This window comes from Salvelinus namaycush, chromosome 15 (assembly GCF_016432855.1).
Source record: "Salvelinus namaycush isolate Seneca chromosome 15, SaNama_1.0, whole genome shotgun sequence".
Taxonomy (NCBI): Eukaryota; Metazoa; Chordata; class Actinopteri; order Salmoniformes; family Salmonidae; genus Salvelinus; species Salvelinus namaycush.
In genome coordinates this window covers 40,659,661-40,685,836 of record NC_052321.1, presented here as the reverse complement: position 1 = coordinate 40,685,836, position 26,176 = coordinate 40,659,661, and the positions used below count along the sequence as shown (strand labels likewise).

The 26,176-nt window shown below is 41.3% G+C and overlaps 1 protein-coding gene across 1 annotated transcript; it reads right to left on the bottom strand.

Annotated features, from left to right (window-relative positions):
- Positions 1-1,793: 1,793 nt before the first annotated feature.
- On the bottom strand, positions 1,794-26,124 carry LOC120059962 (prostaglandin E2 receptor EP2 subtype-like). Its single transcript, XM_039009040.1, has 2 exons — positions 24,833-26,124; positions 1,794-3,741 (listed from the first exon to the last, which is right to left on the bottom strand). The coding sequence occupies exons 1-2, from the start codon at positions 25,646-25,648 to the stop codon at positions 3,472-3,474; spliced, it is 1,086 nt and encodes a 361-aa protein (XP_038864968.1). The 5' UTR covers positions 25,649-26,124; the 3' UTR covers positions 1,794-3,471.
- Positions 26,125-26,176: the final 52 nt, after the last annotated feature.

The window sequence follows — 26,176 nt, the reverse complement described above, 5'->3', positions numbered from 1 at the left end:
GTTTTGGCAAGTCGGTTAGGACATCTACTTTGTGCATGACAAAAGTAATTTTTACAACAATTGTTTACAGACAGATTATTTAACTTATAATTCATTGTATCACAATTCCAGTGGGTCAGAAGTTTACATAGACTAAGTTGACTGTCATGGCTTTAGAAGCTTCTGATGGGCTAATTGACGTCATTTGGAGGTGTACCTGTGGATGTATTTCAAGGCCTACCTTCAAACTCAGTGCCTCTTTGGTTGACATCATGGGAAAATCTAAATAAATCAAATTGTTGACCTCCAAGTCGGGTTCATCTTTGGGAGCAATTTCCAAATGCCTGAAGGTACCACGTTCATCTGTACAAACAATAGTACGCAAGTATAAACACCATGGGACCACGCAGCCGTCATACCGATCAGGAAGGAGAAGTGTTCTGTCTCCTAGAGATGAACGTACAGCAAAGGACCTTGTGAAGATGGTGGAGGAAACAGGTACAAAAGTATCTATATCCACAGTAAAAAGAGTCCTATATCGACATAACATGAAAGGCCGCTCAGCAAGGAAGAAGCCACTGCTCCAAAACCGACCATAAAAAAGCCAGACTACGGTTTGCAACTGCACATGGGGACAAAGACTGTACTTTTTGGAGAAATGTCCTCTGGTCTGATGGAACAAAAATAGAACTGTTTGGCCATAATGACCATCGTTATGTCTGGAGGAAAAAGGAGGCTTGCAAGCCGAAGAACATCATCCCAACCGTGAAGCACGGGGGTGGCAGCATCATGTTGTGGGGGTGCTTTTCTGCAGGAGGGACGACAAAAATGTTGTGGATATATTGAAGCAACATCTCAAGACATCAGTCAGGAAGTTAAAGCTTGGTCGCAAATGGGTCTTCCAAATGGACAATGACCCCAAGCACACTTTCAAAGTTGTGGCAAAATGGCTTAAGGACAACAAAGTCAAGGTATTGGAGTTGCCATTACAAAGCCCTGACCTCAACCCTATCGAACATTTGTGGGCAGAACTGAAAAAGCGTGTGCGAGCAAGGAGGCCTACAAACCTGACTCAGTTACACCAGCTCTGTCAGGAGGAATGGGCCAAAAATTCACCCAACTTATTGTGGGAAGCTTGTGGAAGGCTACCCGAAACATTTGACCCAAGTTAAACAATTTAAAGACAATGCTACCAAATACTAATTGAGTGTATGTAAACTTCTGACCCACTTAGAATGTGATGAAAGAAATGAAAGCTGAAATAAAGAATTCTCTACTATTATTCTGACATTTCACATTCTTAAAATAAATAGGTGATCCTAACTGACCTAAGACAGGGAATGTTTACTAGGATTAAATGTCAGGTATTGTGAAAAACTGAGTTTATATGTATTTGGCTAAGGTGTATGTAAACTTCCGACTTCAACTGTAGAGGTAGGATTTCTTGCTGATATCATGTTTTTTCAGTGCCATCTCTTTGACATTAGCTAGGTTTCCATCCAATTGGCGACAGATTTTCATGCAAATATTCTAAAATCCATATGAAAACAACATGCGCATTTTCCCACCAGAGATGTTTCCATCAAATTGACTTGTTACGGATAAAACAATGTGTGTATTCCCATGTACCGAATAAAAAGTTAAATGGGTTTCCATCGCATTTTCAACTCTACTGATGGTCTTGACACAAAAAAGTTGCGTTATACTAGCTAATAGCTCGCACTCGCAGATACAGTGCGGGTATAGCCTAAATTATGACATTATTATGGACAAAATAGCAAGATTGTTTTTTATTTGTCAAACGGCAGCCAAGCATGAATCATCATGTCACCAGAATAAGACCCTCGATATGTATTGGAAATGAAAAAAGTGTTTCCACTGCCATTTCTTGCATAAAAAATGTTACCGACACAAAAAAATCCCACATTGTCTGGCGTATTGTCGTGTCGACATTTGAAATGTTTACCAACAAATATTATTTTTCCATCAGGCCTGTCGTGACATTGTTTATATGACATGTACTTTAGTCACATAAAAAGGTTTACTGACACACACACACGAACGACATATTTACAACTGCGCACTGAACATTCATGAGTACCTTGTCACCAGGTACACTAACACATCAATGAGATCTGAGAGCTGGGACACATAATAAATACTCAAGCTGTCCTTTCAACTGGCCTACCTGGTTAAATAAAGGTGAAATAAAATAAAACACTAAGGTACCTCATAAGAGTACAGACGAAACCTCCTCTCATAGCACAATTCTCATAACATAACCACATTCATTTGTTTGATAAAAAATGTAAACGTTACAAGACGAAATGTCACTCTCGAGCTATTACCCTTTGACCGTTTGAGGTGAGTACCCAGTGGGGTGAATGGGGAAAGGTCAACGGGTCATAGCTGCAGGGAGAGGGGATAGTGTATGTGTGTGTCAGACCTGGGCTCAAATACATGTATTTGATTATTTGTTATCTGTGTACCGTATTTTAGTATTTTTTACTCAAATACAGTACAAATACAGTACTAATATTTTAATGTGTTCCGAATCAACTACTTCTATTGGATAGCCTACTATAAATAGCCTACTATTTGAAAGTATTTCCAAATACCTATTTCCAAATACATTATTTCAAATACCAAACAGACCTGGTTGAAATGCATGGTAGTATTTAAATATTTATTTACGAAATACATGCAAATACTTTCCAAGGTTATTTCCAAATACATTACAATATTATACTACTTGTGTTTTTGGGAAAAAAATACCAAATGCTTACATCCAAATGTCTTTGAAATTATTTGAAATACCCTAAATAGTATTTGAACATAGGTCTGGAGTGTGTGAATCTTGCTTGGATTACATGGATGACTCTGACTTTTCTGATAACAATTCCCAGAACCACAAGGATTCCATTGGATAGCTGAAGGAACATCTCAATAGAAAGAATTCATGTAAACTTCTCTGGGAGTCCCAGGGTGTGGTAACAGGGCACGGTGGCAACAATGCATGCATCTGGAGCATGATCAACTCACATAGAATAAACAGTCCTTATCTGATTTAGTCCCTTCAGTGATGTGAATCCTGGTTTGCTGTCTTTGTAGTGGCCTCTGATTTGAGAGTCCAGGCTGTAAAAACAAATAATGGGCAGTACTTTTAAGAACGTGACCCTGTACTGCAACTCCATTCTCCTCAGAGTTGGAGTCTAACTGCCAGTCAAATGTCTGTTGCTGGCCTCCGGAGGCTTCCAATATGAGCCTCAGAGCCTGTTCCAAAACAAGCAAGCAGCAGCCTACGTTTGCAGGAATGTGTAGGTTGCCGCTCCACTTGTCCAGAAGTTTCCCCTAAGTAGCTACACACACACACCCCACATCCCTGCAATGTAACCAAACCACTAGGCAGGCAGCACATTCGGGCAGTGGCACTATTCTGAGTGGCTTCTCCCTTCAGAGACAACATACAAGGCCCCAATTAGGTCCAGTACATCAAAGGGTGAACTCGGAGACAGCACTGGGATGGCACAGCTCCAGCTGGGCGTGCGTCTGCTTCCCCAGGGAGGACTTGAAGAAAGACTCCCTGGACCGCAGGAGGGGCGTCTTGCACAGGGCTCCCCAGAAGAAGCGCAGCACTGATGGGCTGAGGAAGATGAACACCCAGGGGTCCACGATGGAGTTGGTTGAGAGAAAGAGGAGGGCGATGAGGTCCATCTTGTGGCTCTCCTTCCTCTGCCCCGTGGAGTTGATATAAACACGGATCTAAGAGACAAGAGAGGAAGAGAAGACACTGAAGAACGAGTCCTGATCAAATGACTTACTGAGGAATCCCACCGCTGCCACCAACATCCAAAACAAAGGTAATGTGGTTTGGTAAGAAGAATGCCCCTCTCCCCACCTGTGTGATTACTACCTTTGAGGGTTTAGAGCTTCAGGTAGTCACCTCATATAAGCACTTGGGAGTACGGCTAGACAGTACACTGACCTTCTCTCAGCACATATCAAAGTTGCAGGCTAAGGTTAAATCTAGACCTGGATTCGTAATCTCTCCTCTTTCACCCCAGCTGCCAAACTAACCCTGATTCAGATGACCATCCTACCCATGCTAGATTACGGAGACATCATTTATAGATCGGCAGGTAAGGGTGCTCTCGTGCGGCTAGATGTTCTTTACCATTCAGCCATCAGATTTGCCCCCAAAGCTCCTTATAGGACACATCACTGCACTCTATACTTCTCTGTAACTGGTAATCTCTGTATACCCGTCGCAAGACCCACTGGTTGATGCTTATTTATAAAACCCTCTTAGGCCTCACTACCCCCTATCTGAGATACCTACTGCAGCCCTCATCCTCCACATACAACACCCGTTCTGCCAGTCACATTCTGGTAAAGGTCCCCAAAGCACACACATCCCTGGGTTGCTCCTCTTTTCAGTTCGCTGCAGCTAGCGACTGGAACGAGCTACATAAAACACTCAAACTGGACAGTTTTATCTCCATCTCTTCATTCAAAGACTCAATCATGGACACTCTTACTGACAGTTGTGTCTGCTTCGCTTGATGTATTGTTGTCTCTACCTTCTTGCCTTTGTGCTGTTGTCTGTGCCCAATAATGTTTGTACCATGTTTTGTTGCTACCATGTTGTTGTCATGTGGTGTTGCGACCAAGCTGTGTTTTCATGTGTTGCTGCCATGCTTTTGTTGTCTTTGGTCTCTCTTTATGTAGTGTTGTGGTGTCTCTCTTGTTGTGATGTGTGTTTTGTCCTAGATTTTTAATCCCAGCCCCCGTCCCCGCAGGAGGCCTTTTGCCTTTTGGTAGACCGTCATTGTAAATAAGAATTTGTTCTTATTTTAATTTTGAAAAACGGTCTAAGTGCGGGATCCTTGCCTGAAGCTGGTGTAGTGGGTACAGCACATACTGCAGCACATATTCCCCACCCCAGCGTGGGTACTAATCACAGTCCCACCACTATTCCGCATCTCCCCATCTGTTTCCCCACTCATTTAATCCTCTCTGTCTGAATACAATTTAAATACACAAAACATTATCTTTAAAACAAAGTGTGTGATCCCACCGATGCCACCGGCCGTCTCAACATGCTGTCACCACCAATCACTAGCCAGGCTTAACATCTGATTCTCCAAGCTCTCGCAAACATCTTTGTTCTTCCATTCTCCCAAAAGTCAAAGAGACCAGCATGTAATCCTTGCCTGCTCCTAACCAGCCAAACCACATTCCTTGAATCCTTTTTGAAACCCTTGTTTTGGAGATTAGCGTCAATGTCAGATTGTTGAAAACAGATCGTCTTTGGTGGAAACAAAAGCTTCAGAAGCTAATAATTCATTCAATCTGGAGTTATGCGAAAAAAGAACAAGTTTGTAATAAATAAATATTGAAACATATTTGATGTAGTGGGTCGGGTCACTTGACCCGAAATACAGAAAGTATTCACACCCCTTGACTTTTTCCACATTTTGTTGTCTTACAGCCTGAATTTAAAATGGATTAAATTGTGTCACTGGTCTACACACAATAACCCATCATGTCAAAGTGGAATTATGTTTTTACAAATTAATAAAAAAATGAAAGCTGAAATGTCTCGAGTCAATAAGTATTCAACCCCTTTGTTATGGCAAGCCTAAATAATTTCAGGAGTCAAAATTTGCTTAACAAGTCACTTAATAAGTTGCATGGACTCACTCTGTGCAATAATAGGGTTTAACATAATTTTTGAATGACTACCTCATCTCTGTACCCCACATATACAATATCTGTAAAGATCCCTCAGTTGAGCAGTGAATTTCAAACACAGATTCAACCAAAAAGACAAGGAGGTTTTCCAATGTCTTGCAAAGTGCACCTATCAGTAAATGGGTAAAAAAAAATGTAAAAAGAAGACACTGAAAAACCCTTTGATCCACATGGAAAACTAAAGGCATAGAAACCGTAAATGACTTGGTAACAGGAAATACATTCATTTACATGAAAGAAATTAAAAAGTAATTTTGGACTGATCAATGTAGATAGTTTCAAATACATGCAATGTAAAAGTTACATCACAAAACTTATATTTGAAATATTTTGGACATTACAGCAACCTAGAGCGAATCTTATTTGAATCAGAAAATGATGTTAATATGATAGGGAAGATAAATACAATCTTGCAGAGAGCATATCCAACTGACAATCTCTTAGAAAAAAAATATGAACTATTGGAACCAAGACTTAAAAAGAACTGATGTTGGCACAAGATGGAGGGAAAGTTTGAGCATAACTAACAAAATTACAGTTAACTAAAATGTACGCTTAATCCAGTATAACTAAATGTATAGAATTTTTTTATACAAGAGACAAAATGCGCAAATTTTACAGCACAATGGGAAAACATTTATTAATTAAAATACTGAAAGTGCCGGGGCTACGGAGAGAAACAAAATGGTGCAGTTACAGACCATGTAGCAGAAAGTGATGGGGGTGTGTGCTAGTGGGTCTGGGCAGGTGGGATGTAGTTGATGTTTGTATGATGTGTGTGTGTGTGTGTGTTTGTGTTTTGTATTGCTTATAAAAGATCTAATAAAAAAAGTACAACAAAAATGAATTAATAACCCTTTGAGTGTGGTGAAGTTATTATTTACACTTTGGATGGTATATCAATACACCCAGTCACTACAAAGATACAGGTGTCCTTCCTAACTCAGTTGCCAAAGAGGAAAGAAACCGCTCAGGGATTTCACCACAAGGCCAATAGCAAAAATAAGGGAATTAGAGCTAAACAGGCAAAATCCTAGAGGAAAACCTGGTTCAGTCTGCTTTCCAACAGACACTGTAAGACAAATTCACCTTTTAGCAAGACAATAACCTAAAACACAAGGCCAAATATACACTGGAGTTGCTTCCTAAGACAACATTGAATGTTTCTGAGTGGCCTAGTTACAGTTTTGACTTACAAACCTCTTAAGGACCTTTTTTTCAATTTTCGCCTAAAATGTCACACCCAAATGGAAACACTTTGAAGTTTGCTGAAATGTGAAATTAATGTAGGAGAATATAACACATTAGATCTGGTAAAAGATAATACAAACAAAAAAACATGTGTTTTCAATTAAGTTTAAGTTTACACACTCCCAGGAATGTCATACATGATGGATCATTAGCTTAAACACTGGCCATCTAGATGTGTGAAAGTTAGACGGGGTGGCTGTGGAGCCAGAGAGCAGGGGTTCAAACTGTAGAACCCAGTTCTTATGTATGATTTTATCAAACAAAACTATGCTACATTTTATCTCTGGGACCCTCGGGATGACAAATCAGAGCAAAATTACTGAAGCACATTATTTACCTTCAGAGGTGAATGTATCAAACCAGTTGCCGTGAGAAAGGTTTTTTGCTGTTGTGCACTCTCCTCAAACAATAGCATGGTATTTCTTCACTGTAATAGCTACTGCAAATTGGACAGTGCAGTTAGATTAACAATAATTTAAGCTTTATGGGCATATAAGACATGTCTATGTCCTGGAAAGTTTGCTGTTACTTACAACGTCATACTAATCACATTAGTGCACATTAGCTCAACCGTCCCGGTATAGCGACACCGATCCCGGAGAGATTAAATCGGCTTGAAAATCTATAGCAAGAAAATGGCTATCTACAGTAGCGATAATCAACAACCAACTTCTCAGAGCTTAAAGAATTTTAAAATAATAATTTTGAATTCAGGCTGTAACAACAAATTGTAGAATAAGTCAAAGAGTATGAATAGTTTCTGAAGGCACTGTAGCTATTCCACATGCTAAATGGCAAAGAGCCGAAAAGGTATTTACGGGAATGAAACAAGATTTGGTCAGGTACACATTTCCACCGGACTGTCTGTCGCTAGATACCTTATAACAGTTGCTATTTTCTAAATTAAAGTCAAATAAAGTATATTATTTTTGGAGAAAATGACATCAATTTCCCTCTTAAGTAATTCCACAATAATGATCGGAAAATGTAACCAACCATCTCACAGGTTTTTATTACTCTTGGTATTAGTGAAACAGTGGAGATGCACATTCCTCGACCGAGCACACACACACAAACTGTATGCTGCTAAACTGTGTGTACTGTTGGGGTTTCCCAGTGTGACTCAAGAGTGCTGTGTCCAGTAAAAGTGAAAGTATTCTAGACTCTTTCGGGGCAATTTCCTGAAACATCTATCATTACGACAATATCCTGTGGGTGGAACTAGCAGTGTGAACAACCCTGAGTAGAGTGGAAAAACACCACAGCCATGCCTGTACGAGACCTTAGATTACACAAATTACAATGGGGCAACATAATGAGCTGAACTCTACTGTGTGAATTGTTGACACAGAGTTATTTAGTGTTTTAAATGCATTCTAATATCAGTCTGCATTATGCAAACGCAGTAACGCCTTTATAAGTACCTCCAGATGAACATTTTGTGTTGAACTTGATGATTCTCCAAGACTCTTTCTCAATAGTCTTCCATGGTGTCCTTTCTCCATGCCCTCTCAGAACACATTGGGGAAGAACACCCATGGCTCCTCCCTTCTGACCTCCTTCAATGCATTTTGAGTAGGAAGCGATGAGTTAGGACTTGAGAAATCGAGCAAAGATCATTGAGAAATGGCTTACATGTACATTCTGTATCTCCCTCCCTCAACCGAGTTGCCATTTTGTTTGTCAATAATCAGGCTGTTAGGGAACACCACCTTAATCCCAGGGTTTAATACTAAATAACAAATATTTCAGAGAACTCCTTTATATTCTCTACTAATTATGTTTGTCAGAACCCTATGTGCCCTCGATCTGGAACAAACTGTCTGGATTGTGTAATTATTGATTAGGTAGAGAAAACTTTGGGCAGATATTGAGGAGACATGCAGAAACCTGTATTCGCAGTCAGTGTCTTATTGCAACAGTGAAATGCTGTTTAATTATTAATCATTTCATCGGTGCCTGAGGGCACAGTAACGAGGGAAAGTCGAGCAAGCAGTGCTCTCACAGGCAGGATCCGGTTTCATCGACAGCAGGCAGACGTAGAGTATAGGCGCAAACCCCACAGGGGGGGTCTGACTGTTTGCATTACCATAGAGTGCCCTATATTGCCTATAAGACTACCTCTGAGTGATAAGATAGACATTAACCAAAAAGTGGGAGATAAGTTTTAAAAAAGCCTAAGATTCTCATTTATCCCCATTTACCACCTTCAACGTATTGGTTGTTATCAATAAGTGTCACAATAGGGTGTCCGAACGAAATGGTATGTTTGAAATGGAAAAAATTATGACAACCTATACAAGTTGCGTGGTTAACAAGCATACTTTTATGTGGGATCCTATGTTTTGCCTGATAAGCCAGGCCGATGTTCCGCTTGATATATGTACGGTGGGTTGGAGCGTCATTGGGCAACCATGTGTTTGTGTCTTGGGCTTTTTTTGCTTTGTACACTCCCATAGGGGCAGGCACCTTGTCATTTCTTGGTAACAAGACTATTTAATAAATCGATGCATCTCTTCCATCATATGAAGCGGGGGTTGGTTGAGATGGAAACTTGGTCCCACTGTTAGTTCACTGGCCTCTATGTGACCCTGATGAAGCTCTAATTGAAGATGAGAATTCTAGATAGTATCTTCATTGGTGTTGTGCATTCATAGGTATAATGCATTATGGTATGGTAATAATGCATTCACTTGTAATAATGTATGACCCCATCGGCCATGTTTGAATACCCTCACTTACATTCTAAATAGTACCCAAAATAAAACGTTTTATATTATGAGAAATTTTGCATGGTTTAAATGCTAGGATGTCATACTATTTTAGGGTTTTAATCTAGTAGAATTGTCTGCATAGTATGTGGGATGATTAGTATGTCGTTTTAGTAAGCAAAGTAAGACAGATTTAGGAAACACCAATCATAAAAAGGTCGAAAGTCAACTTTTTTTACAAAAGTGTTTAGGTTTTGTGAGGGACTGGTGGGTGTCATTTGGTTTCCTGCCTACATGACGCATAATGTGACCTACTAGAGGATACCATTCCGCCCACCTCATTGCTGTCTACTTTAATTTCTCTCCTATTAAAGTGTATTTCAATACACTAATACACTTCATGTAAGTGTTGAACTACATACACTTGTGTAATGTGTTTATATCATAGCACAACTGGGTCCCTATAGGAATAGCGTAAGTTGGTGAAGAAAACTGGGAAACTGACATGAAGAGCACATGTTCAACTTAATAATAAAAAACATGTTTTCCCCATCTCAATGAGGTTAAAAAATACAATAGTAAGTCGAAAATCAAATCAAATTTAGTCACATGTGCTGAATACAACAGGTGTAAGACCTTACAGTGAAATGCTTACTTACAAGCTCTTAACCAACAAATAGACTTTAATAGGAGAGAAATTAACTTAGGGATAGGCCCCTTTTTTCTCCATTTCCTGTCTGAATGATGTGCCCAAAGTAAACTGCCTGTAGCTCAGACCCTGGAGCCAGGATATGCATATAATTGGTACCATTGGAAAGAAAACACTTTTTGTAGTGTTTGTGGAAATGTTAAAATAATGTAGGAGAATATAACACAATAGATATGGTAGGAGAAAAACCAACCAGAATTAAGAGAGACCATCCTCTTAGAAATGCAAGAGAAAGGTCATATTCTAAATTAGTTACTCCCTGGATGCAATTCCTATGGCTTCCACAGGGTGTCAAGAGTCTATGTTCAAGGTTTTAGGCTTGTAACTTTAAAAACGAATAAGAAATAACATTTTTAGTAGAAGGACACAATCTTAGAAATTCGTGTTTGAGCACGCCATGAAGAAATTACGCACCTGCTAAAATCGGCTTCCTATTGAACATACTTCTTTCCGAAATAAATATTATATTTTGATTACATTTTAGGATATCTGAGGAGTAAATAGAAACGTATTTTGACTGGTTGAAACAAAGTTTAGGGGTAGATTTTTAGATTCCTTTAACGGCAAGTTGAACAAGTGGATTACTCAAATCAATGGCGCCAACTAAACAGACTTTTTGGGATATAAAGAAGGATTTTATCTAACAAAACGACACTACATGTTATAGCTGGGACCCTTTGGATGACAAATCAGAGGAAGATTTTCAAAAAGTAAGTGAATATTTAATCGTTATATATGAATGTATGAAACCTGTGCCGGTGGAAAAATATTTTCTTAAGTAATTAAAAAAAAATAAAAGTAACAAATAATTAAACAGCAGCAGTAAAATAACAATAGCGAGGCTATATACAGGGGGTACCGGTACAGAGTCAATGTGCGGGGGCACCGGTTAGTCGAGGTAATTGAGGTAATATGTACATGTAGGTAGAGTTAAAGTGGCTATGCATAGATAATAAACCGAGTAGTAGCAGCGTAAAAGAGGGGTCTGGGTAAACCTTTGATTAGCTGTTCAGGAGTCTTATGGCTTGCGAGTAGAAGCTATTAAGAAGCCTTTTGGACCTAGACTTGGCGCTCCGGTACCGCTTGCTGTGCGGTAGCAGAGAGAACAGTTCATGACTAGGGTGGCCGGAGTCTTTGACAATTTTTAGGGCCTTCCTCTGACACCGCCTGGTATAGAGTTCCTGGATGAAAGGAAGCTTGGTCCCTGTGATGAAATGGGCCATATGCAGTACCCTCTGTAGTGCCTTGCGGTCGGAGGCCGAGCTGATGCCATACCAGGCAGTGATGCAACCAGTCAGGATGCTCTCGATGGTGTAGGTGTAGAACCATTTGAGGATCTGAGGACCCATGTCAAATATTTTTTGTCTCTTGAGGGGGAATAGGCTTTGTAGTGCCCTCTTCACGACTGTCTTAGTGTATTTGGACCATGTTAGTTTGTTGGTGATGTGGACACCAAGGAACTTGAAGCTCTCAACCTGCACCACTACAGCCCCGTCGATGAGAATGGGGTTGTGCTCGGTCCTCCTTTTTCTGTAGTCACAATCATCTCCTTTGTCTTGATCACGTTGAGGGAGAGGTTGTTGTCCTTGCACCACACAGCCACATCTCTGACCTCCTCCCTATAGGCTGTCTCATCGTTGTTGGTGATCAGGCCAACCACTGTTGTGTCAACGGCAAACTTGATGATGGTGTTGGAGTCGTGCCTGGCTATGCAGTCATGAGTGAACAGGGAGTACAGGAAAGGACTGAGCATGCATCCCTGAGGGTCCCCCGTGTTGAGGATCAGCGTGGTGGATGTGTTGTTACCTACCTTTACCACCTTGGGGCGGCCCATCAGGAAGTCCAGGATCCAGTTGCAAAGGGAGGTGTTTAGTCCCAGGGTCCTTAGCTTAGTGATGAGCTTTGAGGGCACTATGGTGTTGAACCCTGAGCTGTAGTCAATGAATAGCATTCTCACATAGGTGTTCCTTTTGTCCAGGTGGGAAAGGGCAGTGTGGAGTGCAATAGAGACTGCATCATCTGTGGATCTGTTGGAGCGGTATGCAAATTGGAGTGGGTCTAGGGATTCTGGGATAATGGTCCCATGACCAGCCTTTCAAAGCACTTCATGGCTACAGACATGAGTGCTACGAGTTGGTAGTCATTTAGGCAGGTTACCTTAGTGTTCTTGGGCACACGGACTATGGTGGTCTGCTTGAAACATGTTGGTAATACAGACTCAAATAGGGACAGGTTGAAAATGTCAGTGAAGACACTTGCCAGTTGGTCAGCACATGCTCAGAGTACACGCCCTGGTAATCTGTCTGGCCTTGTGAATATTGACCTGTATAAAGGTCTTACTCACATTGGCGACGGATGACATTAATGCTGAAACTAAGGAATAGATAGATAGAGGAGGCAATCAATAAAGTGATGGAGTCCAGGTGAGTCCAATGAAGCTCTTAATGCGCGTAACGATGGTGACAGGTGTGCGTAATGATGGGCAGCCTGGCGCCCTCAAGCACCAGAGAGGGAGAGCGGGAGCAGGCGTGACAGTACCCTCCCCCCTCTAGGGGTGCCACCCGGCGTCCCACCTCGGCGAGTCTGACAGAGGCCAGCAGAGGCGTGGGAGCCTGACAAGCTGGCTGAGGCATGACGTGGGATGGGAGCCTGCCGAGCCAACCGAAGCAAGAAAAGCTCTCGAACCAGCTAAGGCATGGAAGCCTGACAAGCCAGCTGAGGCATCCCCGGTTCCTTTGGCAGCGGCACCCGAATCCAACCAAAACAAAAAACTCCCTGATTCCAATATTGGTGTCAGCATTCTATGAGGACAGATGCTGGGAGACGAGAAGCAAGTACAGGGAGTGAATATTTAATAAATAACACATTAAACAAAACACGGACAGCGTCTGGACAAGGGAAACATAACGACATTAATGCTGACACGGGATCAAACTGAGGAATAGACAGATATAGAGGAGGCAATCAATAAAGTGATGAGTCCAGGTGAGTCCAATGAAGCGCTGATGCGCGTAATGGTGGTGACAGGTGTGCGTAAAGATGGGCAGCCTGGCGCCCTCGAGCCCCAGAGAGCGGGAGCAGGCGTGACACATTAACTCTTTAGAACCCAGTGGCAGTCAACAGCCTTTCTTTAAATTACTATAGCGGCCGTGATTGGCCTTGTTTTCCGAACAATAATATCTTTGTCAATATCTCTAAATTAACTTGCTAACAAACTGTTGTCGTATTCGCGTGGCTGTTGTCATCAACCAGAAACAGGGTTTGCTGTTATTTAAAAAAAAAAAGAATCACTTCATTACTTAAAATGACCGTGCTGAAGCGGACACGACTTTTCACTGTGAAAGAGGTTGTATCTCTATGTTGGTTGGTGATACGGATTCGGACACATCCTTGCACTTTGAAAAGCGATGATGTGGAGGTGAGTGAAAAATGTAAACAGCAGATATACTGTATGTTTGGTGTTCTCGATGTTTGATGAAACTTGGGGAATAGCTCTAAGATTAGCATGTAGCATGTAGCATGTCATGATAACTTTGTTGGTATAGGCGAGCACATCAGTGGTGGAGCTCGAATGATTGCTCTCTCTCATGGAAATAGTTGCAGTGTTTAGCTGTATATAGTCAGCTAACTAGTTGGTTGTTTTGTCTTGTTCACATCGATGTATATCATATGGAAATGGCCTGCTGCTTGCTATAGCTAGCTAGCTAGCAAACTATTTAGTCTGTCAGACAAGAAAAGCTGTATGTGGTGGTAAATTTGAGCTGCGCTCACGAAACGTCAACTCAGCTGTCACACAGACAAACAGCTAACTAGCCACCGAAATGAAGGCTGGAGTAATTTGTGTTTTCTGTTGTGTTTAGGTTATGGTTTGTCATGTTTGCTAGGTGCAGATATTCAAATGCTATATATTGCCTCGTTTTCATATTATTTGAAACCCCTTATTAGGAAGAGTGTCTATGGTTGATTTAAAGACAGGAAGGAAGACAGACAGCGTGAGAGAGAGAGAGATTATGTTTCTGACCACAATTGTACCGTATTTGTTGATCCTCTCCTCTCCCTCTGTTACTCAGTTACTCTGTTCCTCTAAGTCAGTGAAAGCAAATGAAGGGATATGGAGAGTAAGGGCTCAGGAGAAAAAGGCAGGGAGGATGAGGAGTTAGAGATGATTGGAGGGATAGAGATGTGGAGTGAGGAGGGCAGCAAGAGGAGAGGAGAGTGTAGGGAGAGGAACATGGAGAGGAAGAGGGAGGGCACACCCAAGAGGGGAGCCTATGTTTCCATGGACTGTGTCTGCCCCAAGTCCCACCATTCACCCTTGTACCACCATTCACCCGTGTACCACCATTCACCCTTGTACCATACTGCCTAGGCCTGAAGTGACAGTGGTAGGGGTTTTGAAGTTATTTAAAAAAATGGTAGGAACTTACACTGTATGACTAAAAGTATGTGGACACCTGCTCGTCGAACATTTCATTCTAAAATCATGGGCGTTTAAAAAAAATATATATATATTTCACCTTTATTTAACCAGGTAGGCCAGTTGAGAAAAAGTTCTGATTTACAACTGCGACCTGGCCAAGATAAAGCAAAGCGACACAAACAACAACACGGAGTTACACATGGAATAAACAAACGTACAGTCAATAACACAATAGAAAACAATCTATATACAGTGTGTGCAAATGAGGTAAGGCAATAAATAGGCCGTAGGGGCGAAGTAATTACAATTTAGCAATTAAACACTGGAGTGATAGATGTGCAGAAGATGAATGAATATGGAGTTGGTCCCCCCTTTGCTGCTATAACATCCTCCCCTCTTCTGGGGAGGCTTTCCACTAGATGTTGGTACATTGCTGCTATAACATCCTCCCCTCTTCTGGGAAGGCTTTCCACTAAAAGTTGGAACATTGATCCGGGGACTTGTTTCCATTCAGCCACAAGAGCATTAGTGAGGTCGGGCACTGATGTTGGGTGATTAGGGCTGCCAAACCCAGATTGGTCCGTTGGACTACCAGATGGTGAAACGTGATTCATCACTCCAGAGAACGCGTTTCTACTGCTCCAGAGTCCAATGGCGGCAAGCTTTACACCACTCCAGCCGACACTTGGCATTGTGCATGGTGAATCTTAGGCTTGTGTGCGGCTGCTCGGCCATGGAAACCCATTTCATGAAGCTACCGACGAACAGTTCTTGTGCTGACGTTGCTTCCAGAGGCAGTTTGGAACTCGGTAGTGAGTGTTGCAACCAAGGAAAGACGATTTGTATGTGCTACACGCTTCAGCAGTTGACGATCTCATTCTGTGAGCTTGTGTGGCCTATCAGTTCGTGGCTGAGCCATTGTTGATCCTAGATGTTTCAAATTCACAATAACAGCACTTACAGTTGACCGGGGCAGCTCTAGTAGAGCAGAAATTTGACGAACTGACTTGTTGGAAAGGAGGCATCCTATGACGGTGCCATGTTGACAGTCACTGAGCTCTTCAGTATGGCCAATCTACTGCTAACGTTTGATTGTATACACCCGTCAGCAACAGAATCCACTAATTTGAAGGGCTGTCCACATACTTTTGTATATATAGTATGTATCTGTTCCAGAGCTTGTAATGGATTACAACAAGAAAATGGGCTGGGTTGTCCATCTCAACCAACTGAGGATCTATTACAATGTTGGATGCACAGGCAGAAAATGGTGGAAGTATGTGTTTTGGGAGGATGCTCAATATTGCCATCATAACATCGTGCTTCGACACCTGCATTGCTTGCTGTTTGGGGTTTTAGGCTGGGTTTCTGTACAGCACTTCGAGATATTAGCTGATGTACGAAGGGCTATATAAAATAAACTTGATTTGATTTGATGATAACATATTGCATGTAGCAAACAGTTACAGTTGAAGTCGGAAGTTTACATACACCTCAGCCAAATAGATTTAAACTCAGTTTTTCACAATTCCTGACATTTAATCCTAGTAAAAATTCCCTGTCTTAGGTCAGTTAGGATCACCACTTTATTTTAAGAATGTGAAATGTCAGAATGATAGTAGAGAGAATTATTTATTTCAGCTTTGATTTCTTTCATCACATTCTCAGCGGGTCAGAAGTTTACATACACTAAATTAGTATTTGGTAGCATTGCCTTTAAATTGTTTAGCTTGGGTGAAACGTTTCAGGTAGCCTTCCACAAGCTTCCCACAATAAGTTAGGTGAATTTTGGCCCATTCCTCCTGACAGAGCTGGTGTAACTGAGTTAGGTTTGTAGGCCTCCTTGCTCGCGCACGCTTTTTCAGTTCTGCCCACAAATTTTCTATAGGATTGAGGTCAGGGCTTTGTGATGGTCACTCCAATACCTTGACTTTGTTGTCCTTAAGCCATTTTGCCACAACTTTGGAAGCATGCTTGGGGTTATTGTCCATTTGGAAGACCCATTTGCGACCAAGCTTTAACTTGGCTCTGTCGCAGCCGGCCGCGACCGGGAGGTCCGTGGGGCGACGCACAATTGGCCTAGCGTCGTCCGGGTTAGGGAGGGTTTGGCCGGTAGGGATATCCTTGTCTCATCGCACTCCTGTGGCGGGCCGGGCGCAGTACGCGCTAACCAAGGTTGGTGCGGCTGCCTTCCCGGGTTGGATGGCTTGGATGGCTGTGTTAAGAAGCAGTGCGGCTTGGTTGGGTTGTGTTTCGGAGGACGCATGGCTTTCGACCTTTGTCTCTCCCGAGCCCGTACGGGAGTTGTAGCGATGAGACAAGATAGTAACTACTAACAATTGGATACCACGAAATTGGGGAGAAAAAGGGGGTAAAATAAAAAATAAATAATAATAATAATAAAATAATAATAATAATTTTCATGATGCCATATATTTTGTGAAGTGCACCAGTCCCTCCTGCAGCAAAGCACCCCCACAACATGACGCTGCCACCCCTGTGCTTCACGGTTGGGATGGTGTTGTTCGGCTTGCAAGCCTCCCCTTTTTTCCTCCAAACATAATGATGGTCATTATGGCAAAACAGTTCTATTTTTGTTTCATCAGACCAGAGGACATTTATCCAAAAAGTACGATCTTTGTCCCCATGTGCAGTTGCAAACCGCGGTCCGTGGCGGTTATGGAGCAGGGGCTTCTTCCTTACTAAGCAGCCTTTCAGGTTATGTCGATATAGGACTCGTTTTACTGTGGATATAGATACTTTTGTACCTGTTTCCTCCAGCATCTTCACAAGGTCCTTTGCTGTTGTTCTGGGATTGATTTGCACTTTTCACACCAAAGTACGTTCATCTCTATGAGACAGAATGTGTCTCCTTCCTGAGCGGTATGACAGCTGCGTGGTCCCATGGTGTTTATACTTGCGTACTATTGTTTGTACAGATGAACGTAGTACCTTCTGGCATTTGGAAATTGCTCCCAAGGATGAACCATACCTGTGGAGGTCTACAATTGTTATCTGAGGTTTTGGCTGATTTATTTTGATGTCAAGCAAAGAGGCACTGAGTTTGAAGGTAGGCCTTGAAATACATCCACAGGTACACCTCCAATTGACTCAAATGATGTCAATTAGTCAATCAGAAGCTTCTAAAGCCATGACAACATTTTCTTTTCCAAGCTGTTTAAAGGCACAGTCAACTCAGTGTATGTAAACTTCTGACCCACTGGAATTGTGATACAGTGAATTATAAGTGAAAAAATCTCTGTAAACAGTTTTTGGAAAAATTACTTGTCATGCACAAAGTAGATGTCCTAACCGACTTGCCAAAACTATCATTTGTTTACAAGAAATTTGTGGAGTGGTTGAAAAATGAGTTTTAATGACTTCAACCTAAATGTATATAAACTTCCGACTTCAACTGTACATGACCCACAGCATGGTCAAACAAGGTAATGTTTCCAACATTTTCAGACTACTAAACAACTATTGATTTAGAACCACAGCGAGTTACTGCAAGTAGCAAAGAAAACAGGAGCTGCCTTCACTAATCAACATCATCTAATCACCTATGCTTGGTATAAAACAGTGACAACGAAAATATACCAAAAACTATTTAGTCCAGTCAGCATAAGCTAAATATGATGTGGCTGTCCATTGTACTGATTTGTGTTAGTGTGTGCGTAGAAAAAACATGTTGACTCACCCTACCCCCTATGCCAATGCCATCCTCCTCTTTCATGTTGCCTAAACGGTCCACTGTTATACAGTAAACACTTTTAGTTTTTGTTGTCCTAGGCTACTTGGCTAAACTACTTGCTCGCTACCCTAACTTCCTTTCATGTGCAACGATACGCCACGTCAGCTAGTTAACATTAGCCTACTACATCTTGTAGTTGTTGATCTTCATCCTCTCAGGCCAGGGGCAGAAAGGCCACAACACAACGACATGCAACAATTAAATTTGTTTCTGTCAATAATGACATTTGGCTTGTGATGTGATTGGTCTGAAGCCAAATCCAAACTGGCTTCCCTGACATTTTTTTTTGCAATCGACACTACAGGTGGCAACAATGTCATACTCTTTTTGATCAGACAGCATCAGATAGATACTCCACACATACTAAGACAGAGGGGCGCTGTTTCGTTCGCTCGGATGGATGCTTTCTCCGCTGAGATACACTTCAATTTGCATGCTGAATGTATGAAACAAAAAGATACATTGTGTTTTTTTCTTGGTATATTTTCTTGGTAAATTCTTCCTTTGGCATCCATGAATATACGCCACTGATAGATACGCATTGGGCGTATTTTTGACAGATATCCTTAAGGATATTACAAGGTTAAAAAAGGAACCTTAAACCTCTTAGATGTAATGTCCCCTGTTTTGGGGACCTGTGTGGTTCTGTTACCGGTTTCGACTGACATTTTTCAGTTTCGACCGACACCCGAGATTGAAATGGCTTGCATTGAGCGGCAGCCATGATTCTCATGGACACAGGAGTATGTCTGACACCAGGATGTGAAACCTGACACCACATGAAGCTGGGATGTCCCTCCAACCATTTAATTCGCTATTCCGATTGTCCATCAACTCCTGGCTGAACCCTATGTCACAGCCCCTAACAACAATATGCCTGAAATCCTTACCTGGTAACCCAGCAGGAGATTGCAGTTTCGTCGCTGTAACACATTCAGAGATCGATTGATAGCCATTCATATAAAATAATTTATAGACTTTAAATGAACACCACTTTCTGTTTGTCATAGATGGAAATTATTAATATGAAAGGCGGGTTCCTAACAAGTTCAGGAAGCCAAGCTAGGCTCTGAGAAATTCACAGCGATGGGGGCAGACGGTTTGATCAAGAGAGACCTTTAGAAAATATGCACATTTTCTCTAACACTCAATACACAAATATGTATTTTAAAGTTATAAGGATAGTGATTTTTTTGTTGTCATTTTATATATTGATTATACTCTATTTAGGAAGAGAAAAAAAGCCTTATTCATAGTTTTGTTGAATAGGAAATACATCAGATACTTATATCATATTTGTACTGTGTACTTGAGCTTTTGTCCTCAAAAGTAACTACACTTCAGCAATTTAAAACAATTTTTTACCAGAAAGGTGAGATTTTATCCTTTCTTGGAGTATTTAGAATTACTAGTTATTTTTTTATGGCCCTCATGATAAATAATTATGTTTGGGGAGTACGTAGATGATATTTTTGATTACATTTAAGAGGTTTTAAGGTTAATTTAAGAACCCATACTCTGCCATCAGTTTGTTTTTAAACGTTTGTAGACTTAAGGTGTGCTTTTGAGAACCCTTTTAAAAAAGAGTGGTTTGTTTGCTTTGGAACCAGCAGTGAGCTCGTGATTAAAGGACGCTTGTATGTATAATTCGAATGGAGACCATTGGTTCAAAGACGCACTGGAGGTGGGAAGTGCACGGATGGTTGGAGACACGGCAGGTGAGAGACGACTTGCAACGGATCGACGTGAAAGGTGGGTAAATGGTAGCTATTCACTAGCTAGCAATAATAATTCAAACTATTATAAAAAAAAAAACAGTACAATCAAATCAAATGTTATTTGTCACATGCGCCAAATACAACAGGTATACAACCTTACAGTGAAATGCTTACTTACAAGCCCTTAACCAACAATGCAGTTAAGAAAAATAAGTGTTAAGTAAAAAATAAAATAAATAAAATAGAAAAACAACAAATAATTAAAGAGCAACTTTAATTCAGCACTACGGTACCGAGTCAATGTGCGGGGGCACAGGTTAGTAGAGGTAATACATGTAGGTAAACTGACTGCATCGATAATAAACAGAGTAGCAGCAGAGTAAAAATGGGGGTGAGGGGGGTCAATGCAAATAGTCCAGATAGCCTTTTGATTAACTGTTCAGGAGTCTTATGGCTTGGGGGTAGAAGCTGTTAAGAAGCCTTTTGGACCTAGACTTAGCGCTCCAGGTACCGCTTGCCGTGTGGTAGCAGAGATAACAGTCTGACTAGCGTGGCTGGAGTCTTTGGCAATTTTTAGGGCCTTCCTCTGACACCGCCTGGTATAGAGGTCCTGGATGGCAGGAAGATTTGCCCCAGTGATGTACTGGGCCATACGCACTACCCTCTGTAGTGCCTTGTGGTCGGAGGCTGAGCAGTTGTCATACCAGGAAGTGATGCAACTAGTCAGGATGCTCTCGATGGTAGAACCTTCTGAGGATCTATGCCAAATCTAGTAATGTACTCTGTTTTCATCAGCTAGCCAAGCTACATAGACTGTAATGTTAGCTGATAATTGTTGGTACGTTTTAGCTAATGTTTTGTGGTCCTGAGGGGCTCAGCGGTCTAAGGCACTGCATGCTAGAGGCGTCATTACAGACCCTGGTTCGATTCCAGGCTGTATCACAACCGGCCGTGATTGGAGTCTCGAAGGGAGGCGCACAATTGGCCCAGCGTCGTCCGGGTTAGGGTTTGGCCGGGGTAGGCCGTCATTGTAAATAAGAATTTGTTCTTAACTGACTTGGCTAGTTAAAAAAAAAAAAAATAGCTAGCTAGTGACAGTTACTGTAATGTTAGCTAACTTTAGCTAGCTAGATTCAATATTTAGAAATGTTAGTCCTGAAATGTTAACCCTGATACACTCTCACCATCTCCTTCCATCCTCCTCCCTTCAAGACTTTAGTCCCTGTCTTATTCTGCCTCTGTCCAGTTACAGCATTAAAGCAGCAATGTGTAACTTTTTGGGTGACTTGACCAAATTCACATAGAAATGTGTGTTATAGATATGTGATTATCATTGAAAGCAAGTATAAAAAGTGGTAGATCTGTTCTATGTGTGCTGCTTCTATGCTTCATGTTCCTAAGTTTTTTACTTTTGGTTTTGTACACCAGCTTCAAACAGCTGAAAATACAATATTTTTGTTTATGGAAAATATATTTCACAGCGGTTTAGATGGTACAGTGACTCTACACTATACTTGCTTGTTTTGTCACATAAACTGAAATTAGGAAAACTATTAGAAGTTTAGCAACCAGGAAATGGAAGAGTGATTTCTGCATAGTGCATCTAAGTTGTTGAGAGTTTGGGTGCTGTGAGAAACTCAGCCTCCATAAACAGGTAAGACACACACGCACACACAGATGAACGAATCTAGGTTGTTAAACTTGCAACACAGGATACTGAGTTGTAAACTTGACAAAATATTTTAAACCCATGATAGACTCTCTCACCATCTCTTTCTATCCTCCTCCCTTTAGTCCTTGTCTTATCCTGCCCCTGCCACTGTCCAGTTAAGTTGTAGAGAGTTTGGGAGCTGTGATAGAGAAATGTATCAACCTCCACAAACAGGTAAGACACACAGAGAGAGTGGGATGACCCAATGTAGGTAATGTTAAACTTGACAAAAAGAAGAATAAATAAATCACATTAGTGAGATGCATTTGATATTGAAGACTCATGTTGTGTTTGTGTCTAATTTACAGTATGTCTATCAGGATGGTGCATTGGGGTGGCCTGTTCGGTCCTCAGCATTTCAGACCAAAGCAAGACAATGTTTAAAGCTCACTATGGATTTAGAGAGCTTAGCCTCTATAAAGTATTTGGATGTATTTGCACTGTGATTGTGTGTTCTGTGTTATCCCTTTTGTCTTTTCCAATACTAACTAAATGGTGCTCATTCAAAAGTACTCCTCGTTGAAAGACCATTCGGGGAAGGGATATGTATGAATTCTTCAATTTTCCTACTCACATAAATTCACACACTAATAACCTTTTAACACCATTGTTCCTACCCAGACCATAACGTGCTGGCTTGGGTATTTTCTTCTCACATTGTTAATTCCATCACATTTCCAGCAGCATAACAAGACCAGTAAATCAGCTCCAATTGATTTTAATTTTGGAAATATGTTCCGAAGAATTCCCATGCATTATAGAGAGACACGTGATCTTACAAAAACCCAAGCAAGGTTTGAAATGATTAGGTTAAATATTCTATCTGTTTGGCCTTCTTGCGGTCAATTTGCAATCTACAAATGATTTGTAATTACGTTCCCGCCCCCCAACCATCCACTTAAGAGAAGAAGAAAAAGAAAGAAAAAAAGATCAAATACATTTCAAAATCGTCCTGCGGTTGAATCTAGTTGATTATCCCTGCTCTATAATATTCTAATCCTGCCTTTTTATTACACACCCTCCAATTTAAGGTATCAAGGTCAGTGCAGCCATTTTGCTCCTCCCCTACCTCCTCAAAGAAGATAAAAGTGGGCTGTATATCACAGACAGGTTATGTATTTGCCAGCAGACGAATGAATAAATGCAAGGTTAGTAGTAATACTGTGTAAGGTGTGATCAGTTGTTAACTTACTGTTTGAAATATGACCTGAGTAAGCGTATTTTTTTAAATTTGTATCTTTTATTTGTTTTCTTCTTAGAGCGTGTAAAATTCCCTATACATAATCCCTTTGCCGGATGAGAGCCATGTACAGCTCTTCCTGGATGGAGAGCAGGTCCTAACTGAAGAGCCTAACCCTAAACCTGGGAATTTATGAGGGGGGTAAATTACCAACAAATGTTGAATGGCAAACTTTTTGCTGTAGAGAGGGATAGGGAAACCAGACTACATAGTAAGGCGAGGTCGGTTGTAATAGCTAAATGACTCAAATTAGAAACCACTTAGAAAGCTCTTATTCGATGCGCTAATGCTTTGTTCGTGGCTCTACATGCCTATGAGTTTTAATATTGACCCATGAAATATTCTCCATGTATCTAAACATATCATTTTTATCAGTAAGATTAGTATTTTGATTGGTATGGTTGATAACAATAATTATTATTGTATTTTTAGTATACGTTCCTATCTTGTTGTTGATACATGATCAAATATGAATGTTTGTCAATGGTTGACATTGTATCGGGGATGCAAACTGGTGAGGGTCCAAAAAGGTAACAAAAAATGTGCATATCATTTGCATATTTGCAGAGAATAACAAGTACATAATACATATTTGTACAATCTTAACAGTCTGGAAACATGTTTACGGTAGGCTGGCATTGCTTAATTTATTACGTTGGTCAAATTTAATCCACAGACGTGTATTGTGCCATATCACAAAGTGTTGCTGTACTCATGAGCGGGACTATAGGCCTATTTGTTTGGCAAGACAGCTGTGCATGGCTGCATCTCGCTGTTGGCTATGTTTTGGTTATTTGGATCTCCATTCGCCTTTTGTTTACTGATTTTGTTTACTGTTAATTGATGAGAAAGCTAGAGTTCCCTCCCCTCTGACCTTCTCCAATGGGTCTGGAGAAGGGGGCGAGAAGAGGACACGAGGAGCATGCAACTGAGATTCTTCCAGGGAGAATATCTGTCTGCGCCTCTCTTTTATAGCTAAATGGGTGATACACTCTGCGTCTGCATACTTTGTCAGACCCCCCCAAAACTTTTTTTTTTTTTTTTACAAATATACACAATTCACATGGATGACCTATTTTGAGATCAAAATGCTGAATATCACTGAACAATGGCAGGTTTGTATCCCTGAGTACTTAATTTATTGATTGCATATTTTGGATTTGTATTACCTTCAAAGTTAATAAAATGAATTTGTGACTTTACAAGTTTGCCACTCCATGTTATTTTATTATTATTCTTGTTATGATTATTACTGCTATTATGCATAATAGAATACATGCAACATAAAAGGTTCCTACAGGAACTTTAATACCCTAGAAGGTTCTTTGAGTAACCTTTTTTAAAAGGTTCCTCAGGGAAAAGGTTCCTGGAGGCCCTTTAGGTGTTCTGCTGGTGTTGCAATCTGAAAAACCCCTAAAGGTGCCTCCAGGAACCTTTTTTTAAGAGTGTAACTACCGCTTATCAATTGAGAAATAAAATGTTGCTTGATTCAATTGTGCAAAAAAAATATATCAGTGTTAGTCAAGTAAGTGAACACCCGGGAGGAGAATAGTATAACTTTTAGAAAAACAATTGTTTAACTTACCACCAGAGGAAGGGAGCAAATCACAAATATCACCGTCATGAACACCAGTACTATAAGATGTTCGACCTCTTCGGCCATGGAGAGGACTCTCCGGTCCTTCTTACTCCGAGTTGTCACGCATCCCCCGTTTAGTTTGCGCCTCCGGTACATCAAAACCAGATGGTAAACAACAAAGGCGTTACAAGCCGATATAGCGAGGACTAGGATGAGCATAACGGTTGCGTAAAGGACGGGATAAACTCGGTCTTCCGGCATTAACGGATTCATGTCAATGAAACACCACGTCCCCGGGCAGTACTGCACGTAGTCCCCAAAACCCAAAAAAGGCATGAGGCAAAACACACCGCAAACTAAATAGATGAATGGAATGGTGATGTATCCACAACGTGTGGTGATGTGCCGCCCGTAGAAGTATGGACATCCGATGGAGAGGCATCGCTCAAGCGCCATTGCGAAGAGGACAGATAACGTGGCCAAGCTGAAAAAAGTCATACAGAATCCAAAATACTCACACATTGCGGGAGGGTTACTGTCAATCATAGAAATAATGGTGGTGTTAAAGGAGTAGGCTGCTAGGACGAAAGGGCTGACCAGACAGGTGCCCATCAAGTCAGTGACGACCAGCGTGGTGACCAGGACGTGGAAGAGCGACAGTCGCTGCCGGCTCTTGTCCTTCCTGCGACGGATCTCCAGAAGGATCAAAGCGGCCAAGTTCCCTATCACTCCGGCAGAGAACATTATCGCGCTGGTGCGCGGGTTCCCATTGTCGATGTGCAGGTTGCTGTGGCATGGGTCCTTCTCGGTGTCGTTTGCCATAGGAAGAGTTTTGCCTCCGTCCAAGAGTTCAGTGCTGATTGGGTGAGATTCCAAAACGATTCACTGTTCCTGAGAATAAGACAGTGCTTTTGTTTCAGCACATCAAACATAAAAAGCGCAAAGTGAAGTATACCAACTTCTATTCCTCTTATGAAATAAAGTTTGTGCCTTTGTTTTGCTTTGCTGTGATCCGGAGCTTGTGATGCGAGATCATGCTACAAGTTGATCGAGTATGGAGCCGCGCGCTTTCTCTCTCCACCTTTTCTTCACACAAATTACAACTCTGGCGAAGTCTTGATTCAAAAAATATAGGCACACTTTGCCCTACTTCTATATTGTTTCCTGTCCAGAGAAAAAAATGACAAAAAAGTCTGAACCAGCCCATGTGTTGTCATTCCGTCCATTATTTAAGGGTCTATGTTTTGCCGGCGTTTGTTTTTCTTTGGTAAGGATAACGCGGGTGTTCTGCGTGAGTGAGCCATGGGTTCCTCTCCCTGAATGAGCTGTTTGAGCGAAGTAATGCAGGGA